General features: G+C 57.4%; 1 protein-coding gene across 3 annotated transcripts; it reads right to left on the bottom strand.

The window, feature by feature from the left end:
- Positions 1-1,320: 1,320 nt before the first annotated feature.
- NRTN (neurturin) lies at positions 1,321-26,720 on the bottom strand. 3 transcript variants are annotated; one of them, XM_074851667.1, is made up of 3 exons: positions 26,635-26,720; positions 8,215-8,470; positions 1,321-6,319 (listed from the first exon to the last, which is right to left on the bottom strand). In XM_074851667.1, the coding sequence occupies exons 2-3, from the start codon at positions 8,441-8,443 to the stop codon at positions 5,871-5,873; spliced, it is 678 nt and encodes a 225-aa protein (XP_074707768.1). In that variant the 5' UTR covers positions 8,444-8,470; positions 26,635-26,720; the 3' UTR covers positions 1,321-5,870. The 3 variants fall into 3 exon arrangements, with proteins under 3 accessions (XP_074707768.1, XP_074707767.1, XP_074707766.1); XM_074851666.1 differs by lacking the exon at positions 26,635-26,720 and adding an exon at positions 26,037-26,196; XM_074851665.1 differs by lacking the exon at positions 26,635-26,720 and adding an exon at positions 16,187-16,617.
- Positions 26,721-27,063: the final 343 nt, after the last annotated feature.

The following is a 27,063-nucleotide window of genomic DNA, read 5'->3' as shown; positions in this document are numbered from 1 at the left end:
CATGAGGGGGGAATATAAACAGACCTTTTTTTCCATTCCCAAAAAACCACTATAAACCTTTGTGGTTCAAAAGCATTTTAGCTGCTTTTTTTTTTTTTTTTTTTTTTCCCCCCAGTTGTTCCCTGCTGCCCGGTGCCAAGCCCGGCAGAGCAGCGGGGCGGCTCACTGGCTTTGCTCAAAATGAGGTGTTTTGCAAACAAATGCAGGAGCTTGTACCAACTCTCACCACAGACACTAGATAGTTTGTCTATTTTTCAGTGAAAAAAAAAAAATCATATTTTTCTGGACACAGTGGAGTGGGAGTGAGGTAGTGCTGTTACAGACAGGGATGCAGGCTGATGCTCTGCACTTTAAATTCCATAATGTGCATTAAATGGGGGTAACGTGTCTTAAAACGGTGTAATATGTGTTAATTGGGGGTAATATCTGTTAATTATGGGGGTTGATGCATGTTAACTGCAGGGTAGCCCATGTTAAACGGGGGCAATGCACCTTTAAAGGGGTCTGTTAAATGGGTTTAACGTGCGCTAAAATGGGGCTTCAACACCTCTGGCTTCTGTCCCCTGCGGAGCTACTGGGAACCAGTAGCAGGAAGGAGGAGCTGGGGTGGGACTGGTGCGTGTGAGGCGGCAGCGTTGGTGCCAACGCTTCCACTTTCCACAGCTTTGAAATGTGTTTACATCCTGAACTTGGCCAGGCTTTCAAATTGCAACATTTCACCCAAAACAAAATATTAACCACCATAAACTTCCTAGTAAGAAGGGTAACAAAATCCCAGCCAATGCCTGCTGCTGCCTTTGAGATGTTTTCCCTATAAAATATGTTTCTAACCTCAGCACGGCTTCCAGATGAGCAACTGAAACTTTTTTTCTGGCTGACCTTATCAAAACCTTGCATTTTCTTTTTATTTTCTTTTTTTTTTTTTTTTTTAAATGTGATTTCACCAGAATTGGCATGTCTTTGAGCCAACCCAACTGGAATCGCCTTTACAAGAAGGAGGCAAAGATGATTATTTCTGTGGCTAAAGTAGCCAGACCCATGCAGGCAACGACCCAGCCTCGGTAACATCTCAAATCGTTGGTTTGTATAAATACAGTTTTGCAGTAGAATGAAAGAAAGAGGGCTGTGTGCATGGAGGTTTCTGCAGGAAACCAGAAAATAAAGTCAAGCTCCTGCCATCCTTCAGCCCTCTCTGCTCTCCCAAAAGAAAAGCCAAATTTCCCATTTCCCTGGCCATCCCCATCCCCAGCTTGGGGATGTAACAGCACTCCACCATCACTGACCCACAGGCAGCAGTCAAAGACAATAACCAGAGAGAAATCAATATAATCCCCCTTTTATTTTCACTTTGTCTTGAGTATGTAACAGCATCACACCCGAGTTTATGTTTGTTTAAAAAAAATAATATCATACTGCATTTTTCCCCCAACGTTCAGAATAAATGGTAAAAATGTAATAAATGTAAACTGCACTTGGCACCATTTGGATCAATAAATAAAATTTAAAAAAAAAAAAAGAGAGAGAGGAAGAACGCATTACGTAGATGGCACACTATGGTATCTAAATAAATAACATAAGTTACTTCGAATAAATAGAGAGTATCTAAAATATAGATGCATTGCATCAACTTCTGCAGATGGTCGGTCAGACCCGACAATACCGGAGGGGAAATGGGTTTGTCCGGATGGTGCTGAGCGGAGCCGCGGGCTGGACCATGCGCTCCCACCCTGTTCCCGCCGACGCGGTGAGACAAGTCTCCCTTTTCTTTTTCTTTTTTTTCTTTTTTTTTTTTTTCTTTTCTCCTCCTTTTGGGCCTCAAGTTTGAGGCTACGCCTTGTTTAACCAAGAACAAACACATGTGGTAGCCCTATTTACGAAGGGAAGAAGGCTGAGGTTCCCAATACCGCCAAAAAATAATTTGTCGTGATAAACTGGGAAAATAATTCCTTCCCAGCAAGTTTCTGGTCCTGTTTAAATACGGAACACTCCCTTCGCGAGGGCTTTCATCGAGTGGAAACAATGATGTTAGACCCATTTCCCCCTCACAGATACCAAATCAGGAGAGGGACCATGTCAGCAAATGGGATCCCAACCGCTGCGAGTGACGGGTGGATCCGAGCCAGAGCCGGAGCTTCGGCCGCCCCCTGCACCGGCCGCGTTACACAAACACAGGCGCGTACGTATATAGATGTGTATAGTAAAACACAATGAAACGTCCCATAACTCATTGTCAGAGAGCTGGGATAACATAACACTCATATTTTGCGCTGTCACAACCACGAGAATAGTTTTAAACATCTCCTCGTGTTTCCAAACCTCCTGATTTTTTCAAACACTGTGAAACACCCTCATCTCCTGGGGAGCGATGCGGCTGCAAACAGCAAAGCTGCGGCAGTAGATAGGCAAGCTGCAAAAAAAAAAACCAACCTAAAAACACCCCCCTGACAGATGTTGCAAGCTATTTATTATTATTAACATTAAATAACCCGTGGGATGATGAGGAAGGAGCCAGATGAGATTTTGCCATAGCTTTGAGCAGGGAATTTTCCATCCTTTTTTTGCCCTTTCTGCATTGTAGACATTCTTCCGGACAGCTCCAGCTCCTATTACAGCAGAGAGGGCTGTAGAAATGGAAAGCATTAGGGAAATATCAGCCTTTCTATTGGAACCACATTTCCATGCCCAGGCGGCAGCGAAGCGGCGCGGGTTGAGCAACGCTCCTGCAGCGGAGCCGGAGGAGCTTCATGCAGAAGACGGGCCCCGAGCGAGACGCACGGAAGAAGACATGCAAGCAAAAGCCATCCTTTTGGCCGTGGCCGCGATGCCCCAGCTCACCCCGAGACCGGGTCAGGGGGTTTTGTGGTCGCAAATCCCAGCTGCACCCCAGCTGCACCCCAACAAAAACAGCAGGTGCAGGGTGCTCGGCCGCCGCGCTGGCAGCGGCAGATGTCAGGCGCTTCCCCTACACCTCTACACAGGCCGGTGCTCAGCTGCCGGCAGGGTGAAAGGAAAAAAAAAAAGAGGAAAAAAAAAAAAAAAAGATTAATTGGAGCTGTTCATGTTGGTTTGTGACAGATGCGTTGCATCGTTGTTTTTTTTTTTTTTCCCCAGCAAGCCTGTTTTTTTGGGGTTGCAAGATGGATTTGCACTGTGCATGGGCACCCCTGGGGGTGTTTTGCAGCTGGGAGGGGGGCCGGGGTGCCCGAGCACCCTCCGCCTGCTCCCGAGCCCCCTCACCTCCCCACCGCTCCCAGCAAGACCCTGGCGAGAGGAGGGTCCCCTTGGGCTGGGAGACCCGTCAGTCTCTCAGTCTGCAAATCACGGCACTCTAAATCCCTAGATATTGTAAAAAATTGCCCAAACCAGGGTGCAAACAGCCCCCTGGGGAAACGCAACAGCTCTGACATCTCCCAGCCACCTCCTTGGCTCAGGGGAACACAACTCCAGGAAGCCCAGCTGCAAATCCTCCTCCCACAGTGCCTGGTCCTGCACTGCCTCTGCAACACCTTGCCTTGCTTTATTGCTCTAGTTCCCTTTTTTTTTTTTTCACTGGAGGCTTCTGCAACAAAACTAATTTTAGTTTTATAGTAGTGAGAACTGGAAAGCACCCAAGCCCTTGAGAGTGCAGTTATTATTATTAGATTTGGGTGCATGTTTTTTTTTTTTTAAAGTCAAGAGCGAGTCGCTTATCTGCCGCGAGCACGGCGTGGATCCCGCTGACGGCTGCCCATCTGCTGTCCCCATCCTGCTCCCACTGCGTTTCCCCTGGCTGTTTATTGTGGGCCACCTTTTTAATTCCCACCCAAACCCAGCGGTGCAAACCCTCCCTCGCGGTGCTGCAGCACCTTGCGAGGCCGTTTTGGGAGCTCCGTGCACCTGCAGCGTGGCTCGAGTTTGTCTGGTCTCAGCAGCGTTTGCATCCCCGGGTGCAGGTTTGCCAGCCCGTGCCAGGCCCCACGGACAGGTTTCACACCCCACACGCACAGCTGCCTTCTCCCTTTCCCATCAGCGAGGGGAAAACTCCGTGTTACAGAGTGCAGGCTGCTCTCCCAGGGACGCCGGGTGTGCGGGCAGCCCTGCTGAAGGATGGTGTTTATATCGCTTCACTACATCCTGGCTCCGCTCAGCCAAGAGCAGTGTTTGGATGAAAAAGCAAGAAAAAAAACCCACCAGCCCGGCCCTTTGCAGAGGTCGGGAGTGCTGCTGGTCGCCCACGGGAGATGCAGGGGGGAGAGCTGTCTCTCGTTCCAAACCGAGCTGTCTCACCCCGGGAGATGCCAACCTGTGCCCCAAAATCCCGCAGCAGCATCCCCCAGCTGCTGCGGTCACCCAGACAAGCTCCTCATTGCTACCCTGCTGGGATGGAGGTACATGGGATTTTTCCCCCTGTTTTGCTGCACCGAGGAGCTGGGACGTTGTTGCTATCTGGGGGCGGCCAGTGGAGCATTTTCCCTCGCATTGGTTAATGCCCAGGACATGACACCAATATTCTCCTTCTGTTTATGATTTGCTTTTTCTGGGAAGAGGGCCAAGGGGAGAAAACCCATCAATCCCAGGCAACAAATATAGCCTGCCCAGAGAATGCAAAAGTCTGCGGTCTCATTTATTTCTCCGCAGAGTAAACACAAGTGACACTGCTGTAAATGCGAGCCAGAGCCAAACCCCAGGCCTGAGTCCCCTCTCCTGCAGGACTCAAGCCCCGCCGAGGCGATGGGCCACACTCACGTGCCGCAGCCAGGAGAGCTGGTCCGGCTTTCGGGGGATGCCGAACCGGGGATGCTCCTGCCCGCGCTGCAAATCACGGCTTGGCTGGTGGCCTCGTGAGGCTCTGTCACCTCCCTGGCAGTGGCAGATCTCCAGCCCAGCTGCCCGCAGGGGGGGACAAGGAGGTTAATCCAGTTACTTCAGATTATCACGAGTTTTAAGAAGAAAATCCCAGGGCTGCGGGGAGCGAGGTGATGGCAAAGGGGGCACGAGCGGGCGTGGGGGAGCGGAGCCAGAGCCTTTCCCCGAGCGCAAACGACTGTTGGTGCATCTCTGCTCCCAAACACGGGGCTTTGGGGTGCTGAATTCCCCCTGGCAGGGCAGGGACCCCAGCACAGCGGTCATGAAACCCTGGGAAACCCCCGCACAGGGCAGCTACAGACCACAGGGCTCAGCCCCCGTCCTGGGGCAGCACAGGGCACCCACAACCGTCTAATGCACCCCACACCTCTAGTGCAGCCTGTAACACACACCGTGCGCCTGTAACACACCCTCTCCAGGACCACACACCCCTGGTACCATGCCATACGCAGCAACACCTGCACAACACCCCCTGTGCACAAGCACACCACCTGTGCAATGCCCTGGCATGTGCAGCACACCCGACACGTAACACCCGGTGCGTGCAGCACAGCCCACCCCCGTCACCTCTGCTGCGTGTGGCACACCCCGTGCAGGGGCCACCTGTTTCGCAACACCCGCTCCGCCTGTACGTGTGACACGTAACACACCCCGCGCACGCCATGCACCCCGAGTGTCAAACACACCCCGTGCATGTTGCACACCCGCTGTCACCCTCCGGGGCGGCTGACAGGGACCCCTGGGCCACCCCCAGCGGGGACAACAGCCGCAAGCAGCCGCCACCGCTCCAACAACCACAGCCTCCACCGGCACCGACAGCCACATCTCTAGTCCTGTGCGGCGAGCGGGACGGTAACGCCAAGGGATGCACCAGCAGCTCAGTCTCTCCTCCTCCAGCCAGAGGTCTGGGGCCCGTCTCTCTCCCCCCGCCGCAGCCCCCGGTCCCTCTGCCTGGCGGCCAGCGGGGTTTTGGGGCCGGGGCATCACCTCTCCCGCCCGCTCCTCCCGGGGGGGGCCCCGGCCCTTCACACGCAGCCACACTCCTTGGCCGAGAGCTCGTTGACGGTGTAGTAGCGGTTGTAGGCGTCCAGGAAGGAGACGTCGTCATCGTACGCCAGCGGCCGGCAGCAGGGTCGAGCCCGGACCTTCTCCTTCTTGATCCTCTTTCTGCTCCTCATGCTCTTCAGCGAGAGGTCGTAGCTCCGGACAGCCGCCTCGCAGGTGCCGCTGCAGTAGCGGAAAAGCACCGTCTCATCTGACTCGTAGCCCAGGCCCAGCTCGCTGACGCTCACCTCCAGCTCCTTCAGGGCGCAGGGTTTGTGGCGAGCGCGGGCGCGCTTCCTGCGGCTGCCCGCCCGGGGGAAGAGCGGCAGCTCGTGCCCGCCCGAGTTCATGGCCTGGCTGTAGCGCTCCACCAGCGCCGAAATCAGCTGCCGGATCTCCCCCTCCGTGTAGCTCTCCAGCAAGCTGCTGTCTGCAAGAGAAGGGGTGGATGTTAGTGGGTGTCCCCCAGGGTGGTGGATGTTCCTGGGGTGGGTGGCTGTCCCCCAGGATGGAGGTCCCTTGGGGCTGGTGGCTGTCCCCCAGGATGGAGGTGCCCTGGGGTGGGCGGATGTCCCCTGGGACAGAGGTGCCCTGGGGCTGGTGGCTGTCCCCCGGGATGGAGGTGCCCTGGGGTGGGTGGATGTCCCCTGGGATGGAGGTCCCTTGGGGCTGGTGGCTGTCCCCTGGGATGGAGGTGCCCTGGGGTGGGTGGATGTCCCCTGGGATGGAGGTCCCTTGGGGCTGGTGGCTGTCCCCTGGGATGGAGGTGCCCTGGGGTGGGTGGATGTCCCCTGGGATGGAGGTCCCCTGGGGCGGTGGCTGTCCCCCAGTGCTGGCTCCTGGCTCCCTCTGTGCCCGGTAGCAATTGCAGAATTGCAAAATTCATCCCTACAGCCCAACAACGCGTGGCTGAACCGCAGCATCTCCCAGACACCATCTCTGAGATGTGCATGAGGTCCCTGAAGCCTTTAAAACCCAAACCTCAAGGCCAGAGATCCCCGTGGTCTCAGGGTGGGTGCGGGGGGTGGTGGTGGGGGGAGGAAGCCAAGCCACCCCCAGCCCATGAGGGCAGGAAAGCAGCAGGGCAAAAGAACCCCCAAACCCTTCCCCCTCTCTCCCTCTTCTGCCTTGTTTTCTTTTTTCCTCCCTACCAGCTCTCCCCTGCCTGGAGCTGTCCCAAGAAGCCCCTTGCACTGCACAACATCAAGTCCATGCTTAAAAGTCAACTGTTTAGGAGGGACACCCCCCACCCGCCGCCAAAATTAACTCCTGCCACACTCATGGTTTCCAGATGGCTGCGGCCAGGGAATGGGGCAGCTGTGCTCCTCCGGCACGGCCGGACACTGGCCCTGCAGTTGGGATATTGAAAGGAGAAAGCGCCTGTAAAGAGCATCCTGGCAGGAATTAAAGATGCCAGTGCTGCTCCTTGATGGCATCACCCCGATGTGCAAAAAAAAAAAAAAAAAGTGGAAAAACCCACCTAATTCTAACAAAGATGATGCTGCAGAAAAGCTGCGATGGGATTGGGGAGAAACACCAACAAATTTAATATTTGCACTGTTTCCCTACAGTCTGGGTGCAGGGCTGCCCCCCCAAGACCCCTAGGCCAGCAGCCAACATGCAAACTGTCCCCAACCACCACTGGCAACATCCAAGTCCCTCTGTCCTAACCCCAAAGCCGGCGTTAGTCCAACCCAGCACCAGGGGAGGCACAGGAAAGACGAAGGAAAGTGTAATTTGACAGCTTGTCATCGATTTCCAAATTTCAACCCAAAAAAGAGTTCTTCTGGTTTGGAATCAAAACAAACACGCCAGAGATTTTCAGTACGCTGCCAGCGCGAAGGGGCGAGCGGCGCTGCGGGGGAAGCTGCTGCCTCCCCGCAGAGCGGAGCTGTTCCCCCTCATTTTCAGCTCCTGTTTGACATTTTGCATTTGCAAAAATAGTGCAGAAATAAAAAATTTTTTTTAAAAAAAGCTATTCGGAGCTAAAAAAGCAGCTTTTTTGCATTAAGATGAGCTGTTTGCATTTGGTTTCCCTACGTGGAGAACTGACGTGCTCGCACCGAGGTTTGGTGCCCAGCGGCTGCATTTTTGCAGGACCCTTTGCTCAGCACCCCAAGCCCTGCCCGCTGCACCCCAAGCTCCTCTTTAAACGCTCATAAAGGGGATGCACGGAAGCAAGAGAGGGCGGCGGGGAAAGCAAATGGGGAATAAACTCGTCAGGCTTTGCTTGCGAGGCGAAAGCGTGCCCCGCTGGGGTTCTGGGGCCAGATCCTGCGGGTGCGGGAGGGACGGCGGCCCCGGGGCAGAGGCGCAGCAGCTTACACTGGGAGAGCAGCGAGCTGTGGCGTTGCAGGGCCCGTGGGGATCTCCGCGGAGCTGCCGGCAGCGAGGAGGAGGAGGAGGAGGAGGAGGAGGATGCCCGTGAGGAAGACGGCGAGGAAGGCAAGGGGCTGTATTTCCGGCTTCCGTTGAACATGTCTCTACAAACTAAAATGGATAACATGGAACTGAGGAGCATCGATGCAATGGCTGCAAACTTCCATACCTTCATCTTAGAGCAAGTCAGAACATTGAAACTCTGCAAAACAGGCAAAACAAATATCCTTATTACGCGGCCTCCGCCCGTGGCCCCCTCTTCCCTCCCCACATCCCCGTGGCTCGCGCTGGCTGACCATCTCCCGTGGCACCACCAGCCTCCCCTTGGCTCCATCTCGTCCCCTCCACACTCCTGAGAGTGCTCCAGTGTTGCATTGGGGAAACTGAGGCAAGGAGATATGGTACAGCCCACTGCAAAGGGGAAACTGGCCATGGCAGGCGAGGGTGACTTGGGGGTGGTGGTGGCAATGGGGACAAGGTGGTGTCCTCAGCCCCGGCAGCACGCAGCCTGGCTGGGTGGGTGGATATCCACCTCCCTTCGCTCCAGCCAGGCTTCCTCGCACCGGGGGCTGATACTGCCGTGGGCTGCTGCGAGTAAAGGATAGGCAAACTTATGCCATGCCACTCTGTGACACCTCTTTGCCCAGCACAGCCCCTCCTTGGGACGTGGCGAGCAGCAGAAGGAGTCCCCAGCTCCATCGTCCCCTCCCTCGCAGAGCCCCGGTGTGGTTTGATGTCCCCGTCCTTTGGCGAGGTGCAGGGAGCACTGTGAATCTGCCCCTACCATCCTCTCGCCCAGATGCTTAAACGGAGCCTGAATCCCTCCCCACCAGCCCAGCGACGCAGCAGCTCCAGCAAAACCAGACAAAATCAGGAAAACATCAGGAAAAAATGAATGGGGTGACTGGACTGTCCCGGCGCGGCTGCAAGGCTTGTGGTGGGACCGGGCACCTCGGCTGCGCAGATCATCTGGGGTTGCAGCCCAGCAGTTTCTCACAGCATAAAAAAAACCCGCTGGCATTTCTCTCGCAGGAGAGCTGGGCCCTTACCTTACACCACTCAATTTTCTCCATTCAAAGCAGATTGGATCTGGTGGGATTTTACAACTGACCCCACAGCCGGGCAAGGCAGCGGGGAATCGGGTCCGTGCTCCTGTCAATGGGCTCTCAGCCATTAAATCCCCATCAAAGACAGGCTCTGGAAAGCAGCACGGACTTGCAGCCGCCTCCTGGCCCCTTTTTTTATTTCAGCTCCTTGCAAACTCCAAACATTTCTCCTTTTTAAATAAATTTTCCATGGGGGGAAAAAAAAAAAAGGAGAGAAGGAAAAAAAAAAAACAACCAACCCCAGTTTAGCAATATTTGCCAAGCAGAATTTACCAGGGGAAAAAAAAATGTTTATTTTAAAAATGGAATTTGACAGGTTTGCTTTTACTGTTATTGTAGAAAACAACAAGAAGGGCTGTGAATGCTGCCTCACTGCCAGCAACCCTTTATTTTACAGGATGCAGGTAATTGCACATTAACTAACAGTAATTATATGCCCTGTAGGTTACAAGATAATTGTAGAACCCAGCCAGAGTCTAAATATTTTCAACTGGGCTATAAACAATGCCAAGCTAGAAAAAGAATAGTTTCGCCTTATAAGGAGGTAAGATCATGAAATCCCGCCAGGACACAGCGCGGCGGAGCTGGCCGAGACACCGCGCCGATAAGCACCGGCAGCGAAACGTGCGTCGGGGCGAGAGTTTGGAGCTGGCGGTGGGGAGCGTCGGGAGCACCCGGAGGGGGACGGTGCCGTCCCCGCCTGCTGCCGCTTCTCCTCCCGCAGAGCCAAGGTCGAGCCGGTCTCCCCGACCTGCCGGCGCAGGGGAGGGTGATGGATGCCGCTGGGTGTGTTTGCATCTACATTCATCATCATAATTAGGTGCCTGGAGTTCAGATTTCTCCTCTGAGATAAGAGCAGGAGAAGGGAACAGGCACCGAGAACACTCATCGGCACCAAACGGTTCCCAGCAAGGTGGCAGGGATAGGTGCTAAACGGTGAAGGACCGAGAAAATTGCAGTTTGTTCTTGGACAGCTTGCAATATTCGGGGTGTGAAGGATTCGTGAAGAAATCGCAGCCTCAGGTGAAGCAGACTGCGTGGGTTTGGAGGTGGGGAAGTCACCCCGCTTGCGGTGACATGTTGGATGGCAGCGGTTGGCTGTCCGGGAGGACAAGGAGCTTTGGGCAGCTGATGTTCAGGCATTTGGGGAGGTGAATCCTGTGCTGGACAATCAGCAACGGGATCACACACGACCTAGAGCTCAGCCTTCATCGCCACCTCCCGAGCTGCTCCCCCATCAGCCCCCTTTGCCCTGCGCCGGGGAGGAAAGGGCTGCGACGGAGCAAGGCTGCGACACTCGATCCGTCCACCTGAGGAAGGGCCTCTGGCTTAGTGCAAGCCCATAAAATTTTAGGAGAGTGGTTTCAGCCTCGCTGCACATCCTGTAAAAAAGCCTCCTATTTCAGCAGCCAGTAATTTTCGCCCCCACCCGCTCGCCAGTGACCTTTCAAAAGACTAAAACCCCAGCTCCAACGTGCAAAACAATAAAAAAAAAAATTCCAGGCTTTGCCTTTGGTTTCTCTCACTTTAAAAAGCCACAGACCGCATGTGCCAACCTGCGGGGAAAGCTGAAATTTGGGGTGAGGGGAAAGGAAAAACACACACACGCACACGGGAATCACCGCCGTGACTCACCCGGGACGATGTTCGAGCTGCGCCCTCCCATCTTTCTGCTTTTCACGTATTTTAAACCCACTCCCGGCAATGATGAATAATCACAAGGGGTTTGACACGGGCTCCCCGGGACCTGCCACCGCGGGTGTTGCTGCGGGGGTCTCCCCCCCGCTCTCTTTAGACACGTGGGGTGCAGCCTCATCTCACATCCCCAAAACCTCCTCAGGCACCAAGGGTGCCCGTGCCTTGGGATGCACCCTGAGCTGCCCGAGGGCGGCGATTTGCACATGAGCGTGCAAAGCATTTGCAAGGAGCTGAAATGGGTGAAGCTGGCAGCCAGCGAGACCCGACGACAGCTCCGGTGTTGGGCATCCGTAGGGAAGGGGACTCATGGCTGACACCTCGCGTGTTTGCGGCAATGCCAGGCTGCTGTGACAAAGTTGCCTATGGCGATTGCTCAGCATCTGTTGGGGCGAGTGTTCACAGAACCAGACTCATACAATATGGTTTGGGTGGGAAGGGACCTTTAAAGCTCCTCTAGTCCAACCCCCTGCCATGAGCAGGGACATCTTCAACTCGAGCAGGTTGCTCAGAGCCCCGTCCAACCTGGCCTTGAATGTTTCCAGGGATGGGGCATCTACCACCTCTCTGGGCAACCTGCTCCAGGGTTTCACCACCCTCAGTGTAAAAAATTTCTTCCTCATATCTAGTCTGAGTATTGCCTTGTCCAAGCCTTGCTCCTGCCGGCACAGCGAGCCTCCAGCAAGGAAACACCAGGATCTTCCCAGCCTGGACCACGCAGCGCCGGGCACAGCTGCTGCTGAGTCTTGCTGCTGCTGCTCTTTGCTCTGGTCTCATCGCAGCGACTCCACAATGCCAAGGTGCAGCCGTCTCCCCGCGCCGCCAGCTCCGGGCTCGGCACGGCAGGATGGATATCCCCCATTCCCAGGGCCAGGAGGCAGCCCTGCCCCTCGGGGTACCCTGCCTGGCACCCACACCTAAAAATCACCCATTAAATCCACGCTGGTGACTTGTCCCTCTTGCTTAAAGCAATTTTGGAAAAAGAAAAGTGCATTGCATGGGTGGGGACGGGGTGGTGGGGAAGGGGTTTGGCTGCAAGGCCAAAGGATGGCCTTGGATGGGGTTTGGCTGCAGGCGGCTGACATGCCGGGCTGGGGGAGACAAGGCTGCTCCAGCTTTGCCCCCTCTTTCTGGAGGGGATGGAGGAACCCAGCAAACCTGGGGCTTTGGGATGCCACAGGAGCTGAAGGTGCAAAAATGTGGCTGCGAGGGTGTGCCAAGGGACTGACGGGGAGCGTGGGGCGCAGGAGGGCTCACAGAGAGGTGCAGCATCACCTGGGGATGCCTGGTCCTCACACAGCCGCCTCTGCCAGCACAAAAATCCCTCTTTTCACAAGGCAAATGGGCAGCTTGCTTGGCTCTTACCATGTGTCACCAGGAGCCAAAACCCATCGAGTCACCACTTTACGAGTCACCCGCTGCCACAGGCTGTGCCCGTGCATTTACTCCAGCCCCAGAACAGACCCACTGCAGCCACCCCACCTGTGATCCGTGGGTCTGTGCCCCAGGTTTGCTGGGAGGGGGCTTTTGGGCTGAGTCCTGGCGGGGTTTGGGCACTCGCAGCTACATTACATCCCGGGGAGGGACCCAGGGATCCTCCCTGGCTTGATTAAAGGCCAAAGTTTGTGCTCAGCTTTTCTTCTGGAGGACAGCCCAAAAGCTCCCTATTTTCCTGCATTCTCCTGATAATCCATTAATGCGATCACAACCGTCTAGCCGTGCCGTGCCTGCTGCCAAGCGGGAAACTCAATCTTGCTGGAGAAGACCCTTCCCTGCCGCACAGCCCCCAAACCAGCCCCGTTTCACAGGAGCCCAGCTCTAAAACCGCTCCAGCACAAAGCCTTTGCTCCGGCAGCCTCCTCTGCCATCACCTGCCCCCACTCTCAACCCCACGGCAGCTGGCTCCTGCCGGGGCTCACTGCTTTCCAGGCAGAAGAAAAACTACTCCGTGTCCTGAAGAATCGGAAATATTAAGGAAAAACAACAAATAGCAGCACAGCCAACTCCCATCGCTTAGTCTGGAGGGAGCAAGTTGATTATCTTGGCTCCCCCTGCCACTGCAGATCCTCCCCAAAAACCCTCCATGAGCTCCTCGTGCCTCTTGTCTTTCTTTCCAAAGGGGATCCAACAAATCCACCCTGCAGCCCTAAGTAAACTTTTCCAAGGCTTGATTACCCTCACTGTTCGGCAAAAAAAAGTCAAATCAATCGAGTCTCATTTCTAGTTGGCGTTTTCTTCACTTCAGCTCCCAAGTGTCAGCGTTTCCGCTGCCTTTTCCTGTAATCAAAAAGCAGCGACCCCTTCCCCGCTGATGCGTTACCTTCGCTCACAAAAACGGAGCATTTTGGGCTTCTTGGACTTCCCTTGCTTTTCACGCGCTTGGTTTTTGTCAGAGCTCTTTTTTTTCTAATCCATTTCCAATTTTTCAGGCAGACTCTTAGGGTTTGTTTCCAATATCCACTGACTCCTTAAAGCCTCAATCCTGGAGTCATGAGATGAGGGGGAAAAAGCAGAGTTTTACTTTTTTTACCCGAAATCCTCCTTGCTGGAGCAGGGAGAAGGAGACGCGAAAACTTTCAGTCCTGACGCTTCAAAGCCCAGAAAGCAGAGAACCCAAAAGACATTATATTATAAGTGTGTCATAAATTTTCAGTCGATTCATGCTTCCGGGCATTGATTCACTATTTTCAAGCGCTCAGCCTCAGCCACGCCGCAAGAATGGATGAGGCCACTGAGTGGCCGAGGGTTTTTTGGCAACACAAAACACTTGGAAAGACGAAGGCCTTGATGGGACATCAGAGAGCGCTTCCACCTGCCACACACTGTTTATTTTAGTGCCTTAGATGGGAGCCAAGCTGCTTTGAAACCCCGGCTCCTCATGACTCACCCCGCAGGAATTAAACAATTTCCATCCAGGCTCACGGTGAAGCAGCTCCAGGGGCTGCTGAAAAGCGGCTCCTCCAGCAGCAGCCTCCGGCTCAACGCCTGGTCCTGCTCGGAGGATGGTCGGCAGGTCCTGAAGGGTGGAGAGACCACCTGGGTAGACTTTCCCCAAAACTTATAGCAAACTCCTGACCTGTCTTTATGGGAATCGACCCCCCACAAAGAGCATCGGCGTGTCTGACAGCCCCGACCAGGGCGGATGCTGCGCTAAGAGTACCAGAGCCTGCAGCAGGATGGCCAGTGCCCCAGGGTCAAACCAGCCCCAAAATGGCAAAACTGGCCCCAAAATGGGGACCACTGAAAGGAAAAAAGCCCCAAACCCTGATCTGAGTTGAACTGTTGGGTTTTCCTGCTCTTTTGATGGTAAGTGGGTGCATAAAGGAGGGGAAGAAAGACAATGTCCCCATCTCCAGCTCTGCTCTGGAGGTCGTTCCGGGGACACGGAGTGCCACCACCTCAGCGCAGACGTCCCCTTGGCTGGGGACACGGGGCAGTGGCGCCAGTGTCCTCGCCAGCAGCTCCCCCGCCCCAGCACGGCACCTCAGCCTCGTGCTTTGAATGCCAAAAGCGATGACGGCGACGGCGCGTCCCACGGCCCCGCAGCACTGGCCTGCCCCTGCGCTGCCTTCCTCCCCTCCCCAGCCCTCCTCACTCCCCCGTAAGCAAAACCAGAGCCGAGCACGGGACACATGGTTCTGCTTTGCCTAAGTGAAAACCAGCCCAACGCGAGAAACTCCAAAGCTCTTCCTGCAGCCTCAGCTTCCCCCGGTCCCCCCCGAAAGGGCCAACCACAAACGAGCCAGACCTTTGTCCCTGGGCTCCCCGCCACAGCCCAGCTCCTCTGGGAAAGCCTTTTGGGGCGACCGCCAAAGCCCCTCCTGGCTGCAGCCGCTCGGCACAGCCCCGGCAAGGAAACGGCAGTGGCGGAGCCAGTCCTGGACCCACGGGATGGCTGAGAGAGAGAGGGGGCCACGGGTGGGTGGGGGGAGCATCAGCGTTCCCGGCAGCGCGGGGAGCCCCTCGACTGAACACGCCAACCATCGGCAAGCTGCGCTGTTCCCACGCTGACATGACATTTACATTCGGGCTGAATTACGGCGGGTTTGGTTTACATCTCTCCAAACAGCTGGATAAAAAAAAAAAAAACAACCCACAACCTCATCATCGTGATAAAAATAATAAGAAAAATAAGTCCTCAACAAGTCCGTGTGACAGAGCTGAAGGGTTTTGCTAGGGGCACCCTGAGGTGCGCAGGCGATGCTGGGGGGTGACGGTCATGCTGTGCTCCAGCTTGAGGCTGGAGAAGGAAGATTTTGTGGCTTTCCCACAGCTGGGATGCTGCGTCTCAATGTGAGCAGCAAGGTTGGGGCGCAGCTTTCCAGCCCTGCTGAGCTGAGCCTGGGTAGTTGCCATCAGACGGAGCAGCCCCGCTCTTGGCCCCATCCATATTCCCACCATTTCCCTCATTTCAGACTTTGGGGAGCCAAATCAGCTCAAACGCAGCCAGGCTGAGCACTGGAGATGGCACCAGGAGGTGGCAGGAATTTCGGGCACATTAACCCATCCACGCCATACACACATCCCACATCCCTAGGCACCTCCGGCGATGTGCCTCACCGAAGGGCATCACCTTCTCCCCATGGGCTGTAGGGCTGGGAGGGAGCAGGCACAGGATCCCCCGCAGCCCCCATGGCGTGGCCAGAGCCCTGTGCCAAGGAGATGCCCCATCCCATGTCCCACGGCGCCGATAGGAACTGAGCAAATGCTGCCAGCGAGGGGGTTTGGGAGCTCTTCCAGGAGGGGATGGAGCACAGGGGAGGAAAATCCTGATTCGTGCCACGGCTGAGGGGCACCTTGAAGAGCCATTTTTGTGTGGCAGGGGACAGCATCCTGCCGCCCCGAGCTGGCTTGCACAGGCAGAAACCAAACTCACTGGGATGGAAAACCCAGCGCCAGTGCCCTGTGCCACGTCTGGCACCGCTCCGGTGCCCCCAGCCCAGAAACCCCGAGGTCACGACCCGCTCGCCTCCCTCCCACCCCCTGGCGCAGAGCCAGCCCCGCTCAGACCCATTTTGGGGCTGGACCCCTCCAAGGAGTCCTCGCGAGCCGGGTGCCGGGATGGTGCCGGCCGATCTCACCGTCTCCCGTCCCTCCCGTGGGATTTCTGCTCTCACCATCCGGCGTGTGCCCCGGCACGGCGTGGGGCTGCGGGGAGGCAGGCGGCCCCGCGGGACACATCCACGCCCTGGGAGGCAGCGCCGGTGCCTTTGATTCCTTCCCCGGAGGTCCCACGCGGGCTTTCATGTCATTAATTAACAGGGGATACGCAGCGGGTGCCCGGCGGGGAGGAATCTCGCTGCAGACGTGGACCCAAGCGTGGCAGCGCGACGATTTCTGCCGCGGTGTCCTGCTGGGTCCCCGTGTTGGGATCGGCTCAGCCCCAGCTGGGCTTAGCTGATCCCTGTGAGGGCAAATAAAGGTGCTGCTTTCCCTCCAGCCTCGGCTGCCCTCGTCTCCCACCCTGCCGCTCCCGTCCTTGCCGCTCTCTCCGTCACTCGCCGGGGCACGCCGGAGGCAGAAACGCAACTGCAATATAAATCAGCATTTTAAAAAAAAAAAAAAAAGCTGTTTAAATGCAGCATGACTCACTGCAGTGTTCACCCTGCCTGGCCAGCTCAGGGACACCTGGGTGGTGCTTGTGTGGAGGTCTGGGGGCACCTGGCTGAGATCTGCACGCCCAACACCCCTCACCCCTCACTTCTGTAAAAAAAAAAATCATTGAAAACATCCCATTTTGGGAATCTCTATTCCTCTTCGCAGCTAAAAATCAGCCAAAGCGTTTAAAAATCCCAGCTGGTTGGACACGGGTGGTGTGGTCTCCAGCTCGTGGTTTCCAGCGGGCGCCAGTCCCCAGCCCAGTGGCTGCATGTTCCTACTGACCCTGACAAGGTGCGATTGCTTCACCAAGGTCAGCGAGGCTACAGCAACCCAAAAACCTTTATAAGCCGATTCAGTCAGTTCTAAGCAGCAGCAAGAGCTGCCCTTTATGGTAAGAGATGAGTAAATGGAGATAAAATTACAATAAAACGCTTCAGGATGGTATTGCTCAGTGCGTCAGCTTGTGGCATGACGCAAAATAGTGCCGTAACGGGGAACGAGGTGGGAATAAAAACTGAAAAAAAACCCTGCTGATGCAGCCAAATCCCATTTGCTGAAGGGTAGAGAAAATATATATTGTTTGAAATCCCACCAAACCCAGGACAGTTTCTGCAGGAAACCAGGGATAACTCCATCCAGAAAAAAAAAAAAAACCACAAGCAAGATCCACCCCCCCCAGTCCTGGGCACCCATGGGTGCTGGTGTGCCGGCTAACAGCAGCCTGCACGGCCCAGCGTGGTTTTCTCCAGCCCAAAATTTCCCCCTCATGCTGAAACCTGAAGTCTGAATGTCAATTAATATTTTTTTTTCAGAGTGACAAACCACCCCCCCCCATGCACTAAATAATCGCGCGATGCCAAAAAGGGGTGGTTTGTCGGAGGAAACTAATTACTGTGGCTTGTTTGAACAATCCCAGTGCCTCGGGAAATAGGGTTAAAAGCTTGAATTTTGGCAGTGAGACAGCGCCCAGGCCCCAGATGTGCTTTCCTCTGGGCCGGTTTCGACACTGCTGGTATCTGAGCTGCCACGGGTGCGCTGGGGGCAAAATCTCCTTTTTTTCCCAAGAAAGGAAAAGCCTTTGGTGCAAAAGGAGGGAAAAACATGACAGCGGCAGGAGGGCTGCCAGAAAAGTGTCACCTCCTCGCACACAGCGGCTTTGCCCGCTTTCACCTTCTCTGTTTTGTAGGGTTTTCCTTCTTTGCATATTTAGCTGGCGTCATGGCACGCTCCAGCCCCCCAGATCCCCAGCGGAGGTCACTGCAGCGTGCCTCAGTTTCCCCTTCACAAAAATGCCCTGGGAGCATGATGACCCTTGAAGGACTCTGTGTATTAATTCCCCATTTTTCCAGAGCACCTGTGGGAGCAGAGGGGTCACTCCGGCTTTTCCACGTGTCTCTGGTGGGCTGACACGGTCCCTTCAGCTCCCACCTTCATAATTCCCATTCTCATCCCCAGAGAAACAGATCCTGCCCTGAGCCAGCATCCCTGCGAGCAGGACAGGCTGAGCCAGAAACGAGCTGTGCTGGGGGCAGGACGGAGGAGTTACAGCCCCCAGGTGCCCTGCGAGGGATGAGCACCCATCCGCGTCCCTCAACAGCACCCATCCGCGTCCCTCAACAGCACCCATCCACGTCCCTCAACAGCACCCATCCACACCCCTCAACAGCACCCATCCGCGTCCCTCAACAGCACCCATCCACACCCCTCAACAGCACCCATCCGCATCCCTCAACAGCACCCATCCGCATCCCTCAACAGCACCCATCCGCGTCCCTCAACAGCACCCATCTGCGTCCCTCAACAGCACCAATCCACACCCCTCAACAGCACCCATCCGCGTCCCTCAACAGCACCCATCCACACCCCTCAACAGCACCCATCCGCGTCCCTCAACAGCATCCATCCACACCCCTCAACAGCACCCATCCGTGTCCCTCAACAGCACCCATCCGCGTCCCTCAACAGCACCCATCTGTGTCCCTCAACAGCACCCATCCGCGTCCCTCAACAGCACCCATCCGCGTCCCTCAACAGCACCCATCTGCGTCCCTCAACAGCACCCATCCACGTCCCTCAACAGCACCCATCTGCGCCCCTCAACAGCACCCATCCGCGTCCCTCAACAGCACCCATCCACATCCCTCAACAGCACCCATCTGCGTCCCTCAACAGCACCCATCCGCGTCCCTCAACAGCACCCATCCACACCCCTCAACAGCACCCATCCGCATCCCTCAACAGCACCCATCCGCATCCCTCAACAGCACCCATCCGCGTCCCTCAACAGCACCCATCTGCGTCCCTCAACAGCACCAATCCACACCCCTCAACAGCACCCATCCGCGTCCCTCAACAGCACCCATCCACACCCCTCAACAGCACCCATCCGCGTCCCTCAACAGCATCCATCCACACCCCTCAACAGCACCCATCCGTGTCCCTCAACAGCACCCATCCGCGTCCCTCAACAGCACCCATCTGTGTCCCTCAACAGCACCCATCCGCGTCCCTCAACAGCACCCATACACACCCCTCAACAGCACCCATCCGCGTCCCTCAACAGCACCCATCTGCATCCCTCAACAGCACCCATCCACGTCCCTCAACAGCACCCATCTGCGCCCCTCAACAGCACCCATCCGCGTCCCTCAACAGCACCCATCCACATCCCTCAACAGCACCCATCTGCGTCCCTCAACAGCACCCATCCGCGTCCCTCAACAGCACCCATCCGCATCCCTCAACAGCACCCATCTGTGTCCCTCAACAGCACCCATCCACACCCCTCAACAGCACCCATCCGCATCCCTCAACAGCACCCATCCACACCCCTCAACAGCACCCATCCACATCCCTCAACAGCACCCATCCGCGTCCCTCAACAGCACCCATCTGTGTCCCTCAACAGCACCCATCCACACCCCTCAACAGCACCCATCCACATCCCTCAACAGCACCCATCCGCGTCCCTCAACAGCACCCATCTGTGTCCCTCAACAGCACCCATCCACGTCCCTCAACAGCACCCATCCATGTCCCTCAACAGCACCCATCCACGTCCCTCAACAGCAGCAGACCAAGAAGTGCAGGTGATGCTGATGCCACCTCCAGCCCGGCAAAGGGAACCCCACCATTACCTTCGCTCCCCTTTTCCCTCTCTATATATTTAATTTCTTTTTGCACAGAAGGAGCCGGCTTGTCAAGGCGCCCGCCAGGGATTACAGCGCTTTGCTAAGGGCAGAGAGACCCGAGAGAGGTTTGCAAATCCAATTTGCACTAAACCCTTCCAGTGGGTTTTGGACGGTGCACAGACTAATATCCCATTAGCGTTTACTGTCCGACTCCAGCAGCAACCGCCGACATATTGAAGCACTTAGCACTGCTCCAGAGCGAACAAATGAGAAATTCCTCCCAAGACAGCGACAGCAGCGCGTTGGGAATGGAGATTTTGGGTGGAGGAAATTCAAAACTGGGAGATGCTTAGGATAAAGGGGAGATGATGGGAATAGCTGGAGGGTCTCCAAAAGGCAGTAGGTCAGGGTCACCTGGATCTCTGCACGCAGAGATGCCGATACGGGGGCGCAGCATCATGCAGACACAAACAGACGCGTCCTCCAAGATATCCTGTCACTGTGCAGAGAACCCCCTTGGGACACCCTCAGGGACTGGAGCCTTTCCACATGGAAGAGCCACACAGCTTCCAAAAAAGCAAAGTTTTGTCCTCTGATCACACCCAGCTGCGGTGACACTGCCCTTCCCGTCCGGCTGCTGTCTCCCATGACTCCAGTTCAGATCGGACTGAGCCTGGGGATAAGAGACTGGGATCATTTTCCTGCCCCCAGCTGACGGCGTGTGTGCTCTGCGCTGCCATAAAACATTTGCAATCGGAGTGTGGCCGCCCAATCTTGCCTGTGCTCCTGCAGAGGAGCCGGCACCATCAGGGAGGTAAGGGCAGGACTGTGGGGTGACACGGGCAGTGACAATCTGCCCCTTTTTTTTCCATTTTCCACCTTTCCCAGCCCAGATGCTGCAGCGGGACCCGCTGGCGCTGCTCAGAGCAACAGGAAATTAAAGAAAGCGCTGGTGGAAGATAACGGCGCAGCTGAAGGAAGAGCTCCAGCAAGAAGATGGATTGTGGTGCATCTCCTCTCCTGCTGCCTGCGGGAGCCGAGCTGGCAGCCACAGCCAAGCCCTGCGCCCCGCTGGCGTCCCCGTCCTGGCAGGGAGCCCTGGGCTGGCACGCCGATGCCACCTCTCCTCCGCGGCCCACACAGCCTGTCCTGCTGCAGCTTCTGTGCCGGCGTTTGGCGATGGAAAAGATCTCAGATCTGCTTTTGGAGTCAGGCACGGGCCAGACCCCCCTCTCCTCCCATCACTCCTCCGCAAGCGATGCTTTGCCAGGGCACAGCCACTCATCACCGTCCCTTCGTGCCCAGGCATCCCCCCTCTGTCTGTGCTTAGAGGGCTTGTGCCACCCAAATCCTGGCTGGATCCTTCCAGTCTCTCCTTTGCCCTCCCCCAAACCGCCCTTGGGCTCTAAATAGGCACGTCCCCCACCCCGGTTCAGGGCAGCAGGGCGATGCCGCGGCACCCAGCCTGGCTTGGTGGAGCATCACTGCCAGCAGCCGCCTCCGGCGTCCTCCTGCCACGTGTGTCGGCTCCGCCGCTGGCACCGTCCCTCCCAGACGGCTCCGTGGAGCTGCTAAGCCTCAAAAATGTGCTCTTAATAAGCCAGCACCACTTAACGAAGACAGCAGCTGCCCTATTAAATCAGAGGCGAGCCTTTCCTCGGGGACACCCTGGCGGGATGGGACTGGTGTCCCCGGGTGGGATGCAGCACCTGCTTGAGGGGATGAAGATGTTTTGGTTTGTACCCAAGGTTTTGGCCAATTTTGGTCCCCCTGTGTCGCACAAGGACAGAGCATCTCTGCCTGTTGCAGGGAAGGCAGCAGAGAGGAAAAAGCCCAGGGAGAACCCTAAACACCGCTTCAGCACCTTGCTGGGACCATCCCCTGCCCATTCATCCCAGCACAGCTCTGCTGGCTGCAGACCAGAGCTGCTCAGGGACCACAACCACTGGGATGGACCTCGCGGGGATTTGGGATTTCGGGCCATTGGCACAGGGACAAGCTGACACTGCTCTGCTCCGGGAGCACAGCATGAGGCTGCCCGGGGATCTGGCAGCAGGACTGGGGGCTCTGCCCCATTTCATGGTGCCAAAAGGTCCTTGGCCACCAGCTGCCTTCACCAAGTCCAACAGCCCTGGTGTTTTATAGGGGAGGGTCAGGGAGCAATAACAGCCAGCAATAAATACACCCCGTGCTCTCAGCCAGCTCCGCCAGACCACAGCCAAAACCAACATTATTGAAGGCAAAAAAGCCACCACAAGCCGTGCAGAAGCCCGTGGCCTGGTCAGCGATGCGAGCGCTCAGCGCTTTTGCAAACAGCTCTGCCACCACAAGCGAGACCCAGAGATGGCAGAGATGGGGCAAAAGTGGTTCTCACCCCCAGGACTCAACCAAAATGTGCTTGTTGAGGCCCGGCTGTCCCTGGAGCTGCTGTGGCCTGGAGGCAGCAAGGGTGGTGGGCTGCCAGCCCTCCCCAGCCCCCGAGAGCCCCCGGTAATGGCTCTTTGCTCTATCCATCCCCAAAATCCTGGCCTATTTGCTTGCTTTAAATAGTCTTTGAAAACTGGCATTCATTTGGTTCCTTCAGGGACATGCTTTCCTCCCTGGGAAGAACTAGGGGTGGCTTACAACTGCCTCACCCCTCCGCTGCAGCCTGGGAAAAAAAACAGGCCAAGATGATAACGAGGGTCTCCCTAAAGCCTTGAGCCCCGTTACACGTTATACCCATGAATTATTTCCTTGCTCAGCACCGGGCATCACCCAGGAGAGCTCACGGATGGGATTTATCGCCCTGCCCCAAGCACCACACAACCAGGTCCCTGTGCTGCAAAAAAGCTGCTGAAACAGAGAAAAATTCAACTCCTGCCTTGGATTATTGCAGCCTGGGAGTGATGCTAAAGGAGGAACTTCCCCTCCTGGGACATCTCCTGCTGCACCAGGGCTGTGCGGGGCTGCCAGCCCCTCGGAGCGCTGCCTGCCCCCAGCGAGGGCCGGGCAGGGCTGCCCTGGCTCCCTCCCGGCAGCCACCAGCCATCCCCTTATACACTGGGTTTGGACAAAGTTCAAAGGAAACCTTTTCTGCTGGAAAAAAAATATGTGGTTCCATCAAAATCAAAACACTTCATGAAAACCAGTGTTGATGCAACTGACATTTCTTATTAGGGGACTGACATGCTGGCGACGTGGCCTTTGAACAGCTGCGGAAGGAAATGCTTTTTTGTCGTCGTTTGAGAACAACGCGGTGGCAAATAGATTGTTTCAATTTAGTTCTGTGGATGCTGAGTTACAAAGTGAGCCCGTTTCGGGTTTCGTGACGAAGAAGCAATGGGAACAAAACTGCTTGTGGCATTTCCCTTCCCAGGGTGATCGCAGAGGGGGTTCCTACTCTTGGGATGCTCCTTCACACGAGAGCATCTCTGCACCGTGCCTGGCACAACCAGGAGGGAGCAAGTTTGGGTTTCTCTTCCTCTCCTCCAAGCTTAATGGGGAAAGACTACTCCAAACTGGCCAAATCCCAGAAAAAGCTGGGTCAGGGGGGGATTTCTCCAGTCCAACCAGCTAACGGTGGAGCTGGAGCAGATGGCTCACCCTGACTGAGGGGCTGGTTGCCCCATGGCTCCATCGCTGCGGCAGCACTCCTGGGGTGCCAAGTGGTACCTGGCATGGTGGGAGCAGAGGGGCCAGCTGGTACCTGGGTCCTCACCCCCTCCCTACACACACTGAGCCCTGGGAGCTGCTGGAGCAGGATCACATGCTGCTGCCCTGGCCGGGCTTAGCAAGGGTCCTGGAAGTGGGATTGTGCACATGTGCTTTAGCTTAGACCAGCAATGAAACTGCCTGCGGCACCAGGGGAGAAAAAAAAAAAACCCCACATCAGTAAAACACACACCAGTGCTGAGCTGTGCTACTGCACCTCCTGTGCCGGGCACCCACGCGGGGCCCCTGGACCCTCCCTCCTCTCAGCATCTCCCTCTCCACTGAGGCCCAGCCCTGCTGGGTACCGTGAGATGCTCTGTAGGCAGGGGCTGACATCAACAGGCAGCTGCCAGCTCTTTGTGACGCCCCAAGCCCACCCCTGCGTGGGCACGGCGTGGCTCAGCGTCTCACAGGGTGGGGCTCTCCTGGGTGGGCAGCTGCCTGCCCTTGTGCTGGATGCCACCGCACCATGGCATGCTGCGGCGGGGTCAGCCACCACGACGCCTGCTCTGGCCACGCTACCCGCTGGCCCGTGTTTAGGGTCACATGAGAGACACCTCGACCGCAAAAGGTGGATATTGCAAATCTTAGATCCTCCCTTGCAGTCCCCCAAAGGTGGAAATCAACCTTAAAAGCACACCCTGGAGTCTGGCACGGCTGCAGGAGAGGAGCCCAACGGCAGCCCTAGGAGGGGCCTTTCCCTGGGAGAGCAGGGCCAGGGCTGAGCCCAGAGCTGTGATTCACGTCTGCACCGGGGGAGGGCACCCAGTGCAGCGCCAGCCAGGCCTGCTCCAGCCCCCAGCACCACCCACCCCTCCCTCTGCGCAGGCACCCAGGGGTGCCCACTTCCCAGGGAGAAGGGGCACCGGAGCAGTGCCAGGACCTGCCTGTCCACCCGCCCCCCCCCGCCCCCAGGGGCCATGTCCCAGCAGCCTGGACCAGCTCCTTTTATTTAGAGCCCAGGGGCTGGATGCCACGAGGCCTGGAAGGTGCTGGGCTCTCCCCTTGCCCTCGCAAATCCTGCGGCCGTGCAGCCCAGGGGGAGCCTGGCCCTGGTGCCGCATCCTGCTGCAACCATGCACAGACTGATCGCAGAGTGGGGGGCACAGCCCGGCCTCCCCCAGGGTGCCTGCAGCCGGCAGCGGGATGCGCTGCACCACCTCTGCTCCTTCCTCCAGGCAAGAGACGAGCTGGACCAAGACGGAGTGAGCACTTCAAGATCCAGCGCTATTTAAAATTTTGAGATGTAGAAACAGGAAAGTCTCATTTCCCTGGCCCATCCCCGGACCTGCTGGGGCTGGAGGCGCGGGACGAGCCCGCGGGCTGCTGCCGGTGACTGTGGGGACGCTGGGGATGCTCACCCCAGGGCCCTGCCACAGCCCAGAGCAAACCTCAGGTGCAGCATCGCCAGCTCTGCTTTGTGACCTGGAACCAGCACCGCAGTGAGGAGATTTGGGTCTGAACCAAAGGCTCAGTTAAAACTAGCAGCTAAAAAACCAAAACCAAGTGCTCAAGCCTCCTAAAGACCTGCACAGAGAACCCCCCCCTTCCCTGCCTGACTGCTCTGCCCTGTGCCATGCAGCATCTCGGCCGCTTCTGCCATTAAATCCAGGAGCACCCACGAACACCAGAGTCTGAATTTGGGATCCACAGATGATCCCGGCTTCAGACCCAGGACTTCAGCACACATCCAGGACCCACACGCTGCCTCCGACAGCCGTCAGTCCCTTCTCCCGCTGCGATAAACCGTCCCCTCGACCCAGCGCCTAATTGTGGATTGGCTCCCGAAGCAACGATAGGATTTAAATCAGTGCTGGCTACAAGCTACCATATATGTGCAATAAAGACATCTGAGGTCTAGGTTGTTTTTGTAAAGCCTCCGTACAGACCGCAGCAAGAGTGGGAAATTCCCTCCCTCGACGCCGGGGTGAAATTCGCCTCCCAGCCCCTGCAAAGCTCTGGATTTGGTTACCACGGCTCGGCGGCGGCCGAAAGCTGGCGGCTGGAGCCGGGAGAAGGTGACGGGGTTGCAGATGCAGACAGAGCCCGGCCGTAGATCCTTCCGTTTCTTAAACTAATATTTAGACAGGACGCATTTCCCCCCCCCTCCTGTGAACAAACTGCACCCTGAGCCGTCCCGAGCCGTGTTTGTGTTTCTGCGTGGCGGGACAGTCTCCAAGTATGAAGCAAACTCCTCCGGCAGCCGCAAAGGCCGCCCCGACACCGAGCGGGAGGTGGGGGCCGGGGGCCGGATCCTGGCTCTCCCCCCTCCTCGCATCCTCCGGGGAAGCCCGAAGGACCCGATTCTGCCCCATTTGCGGGGCGGCAGCACCCGACCCCACCGCGCTCGGACGGGACGCGCGGCCCCAGGCGGGGGGGGGCGGAATAAAAAGCGGCGAAGCCCGGAGCCGGGACCGGATCCCCGCGGGGGAAAGAGGCTCCGCCGGGACCCCCGGAGCCGCCCCCCCGGCCCCGCACCGCCGGGCGCGGGGCAGGATCCGTCCCGGGCGCGGGCAGGTGCCCGGGCCCCCCCTGGGCTTACCTGGACGCCGGGCCGGTGCGCAGCGCTCAGCGGCGGCTCCGAGCCGGGGCCGGGACACGCGTGGGGCCGGGGGCCGCCATGGGCGAGAGGCGGAGCGGCTCGGCGCGGCTCTGGCACGGCTGGGCTGGGCTCGGCACGGCGCGGCTGGAGCACGGCTCGGCTCGGCTCGGCTCGGCGGGGGGGGCTCGGCCACCGCCTCCTCCCCGCGGCGGGGGGCGGGTTTGGAGCCGGCCGGTTCCCCCGCCCCGCCCGGTCCCGCCTCCGCCCGGTCCCGAGCTCCGGTGCCGCTGCCGGTCCCGGGCCCGCCCCGTCCCAGGCCCTCCCGGTGCCGGTCCCGCTGCCGCCCGCGGCTGCCCCGGAGGAGGCACCGGCCGCTTCTCGCAGCGGAGCCGACGGGGCCTGGTCCGGCCCCTCCCCGCCCCGCCCGGGGGCAGCCAGACCCCCCGCTCCTGCCCCGGACCCCCGGTGTCGCCCCCGGACCCGGTGCCCGAGCCCTGGTCCCGGTGCCCACATCCCCCCTCCCGCCCCACGGTGGTACCCAGCCCCCGGCCGCCGGGCGCATCCCCGCCACATTCATTAAGGGCATCATTTAAGTCACCTCTGCAACCGGTCCCAGCAGGGCGGGCTGCGGCTGTCAGCGGCTTCGCGGCGAACTAATCTCTAGTTTTGCATCAGGGCTTTTCCCAGCCCGGCTTTGCAGCCCGAGGACACGCCGAGAGCACGGCGGGATCCCCCCCCCGCCCCAGGCGGGGGACAGGCTGGGGCACGCGTGGAACGAGTTGTCTGGAGTCGAGGGGTGGTTTTGCGCTTTCTGTGTCAGAACCAAATTGTTAGCTCGGACTCGCCCACCTTGCACCCGCGGTCGCCTCTCCCCGTGCCCGGTAAAGCCCGGCCCAGGCGGGGTGCAGACTTGAGCCGGGCTGCACGGCTCCCCAGCTCCCAGCCTCTCGGGATGAGTCACCCGCTTTGCCGGAGATGCCTGATCAAAAAAAAAGGTGCCTTCAGGAAAACTGAAACTTTGCGGCTT

The sequence above is a fragment of the Strix uralensis genome, chromosome 27 (genome assembly GCF_047716275.1).
Source record: "Strix uralensis isolate ZFMK-TIS-50842 chromosome 27, bStrUra1, whole genome shotgun sequence".
Taxonomy (NCBI): domain Eukaryota; kingdom Metazoa; phylum Chordata; class Aves; order Strigiformes; family Strigidae; genus Strix; species Strix uralensis.
This window is presented reverse-complemented; position numbering and strand designations above follow the sequence as displayed.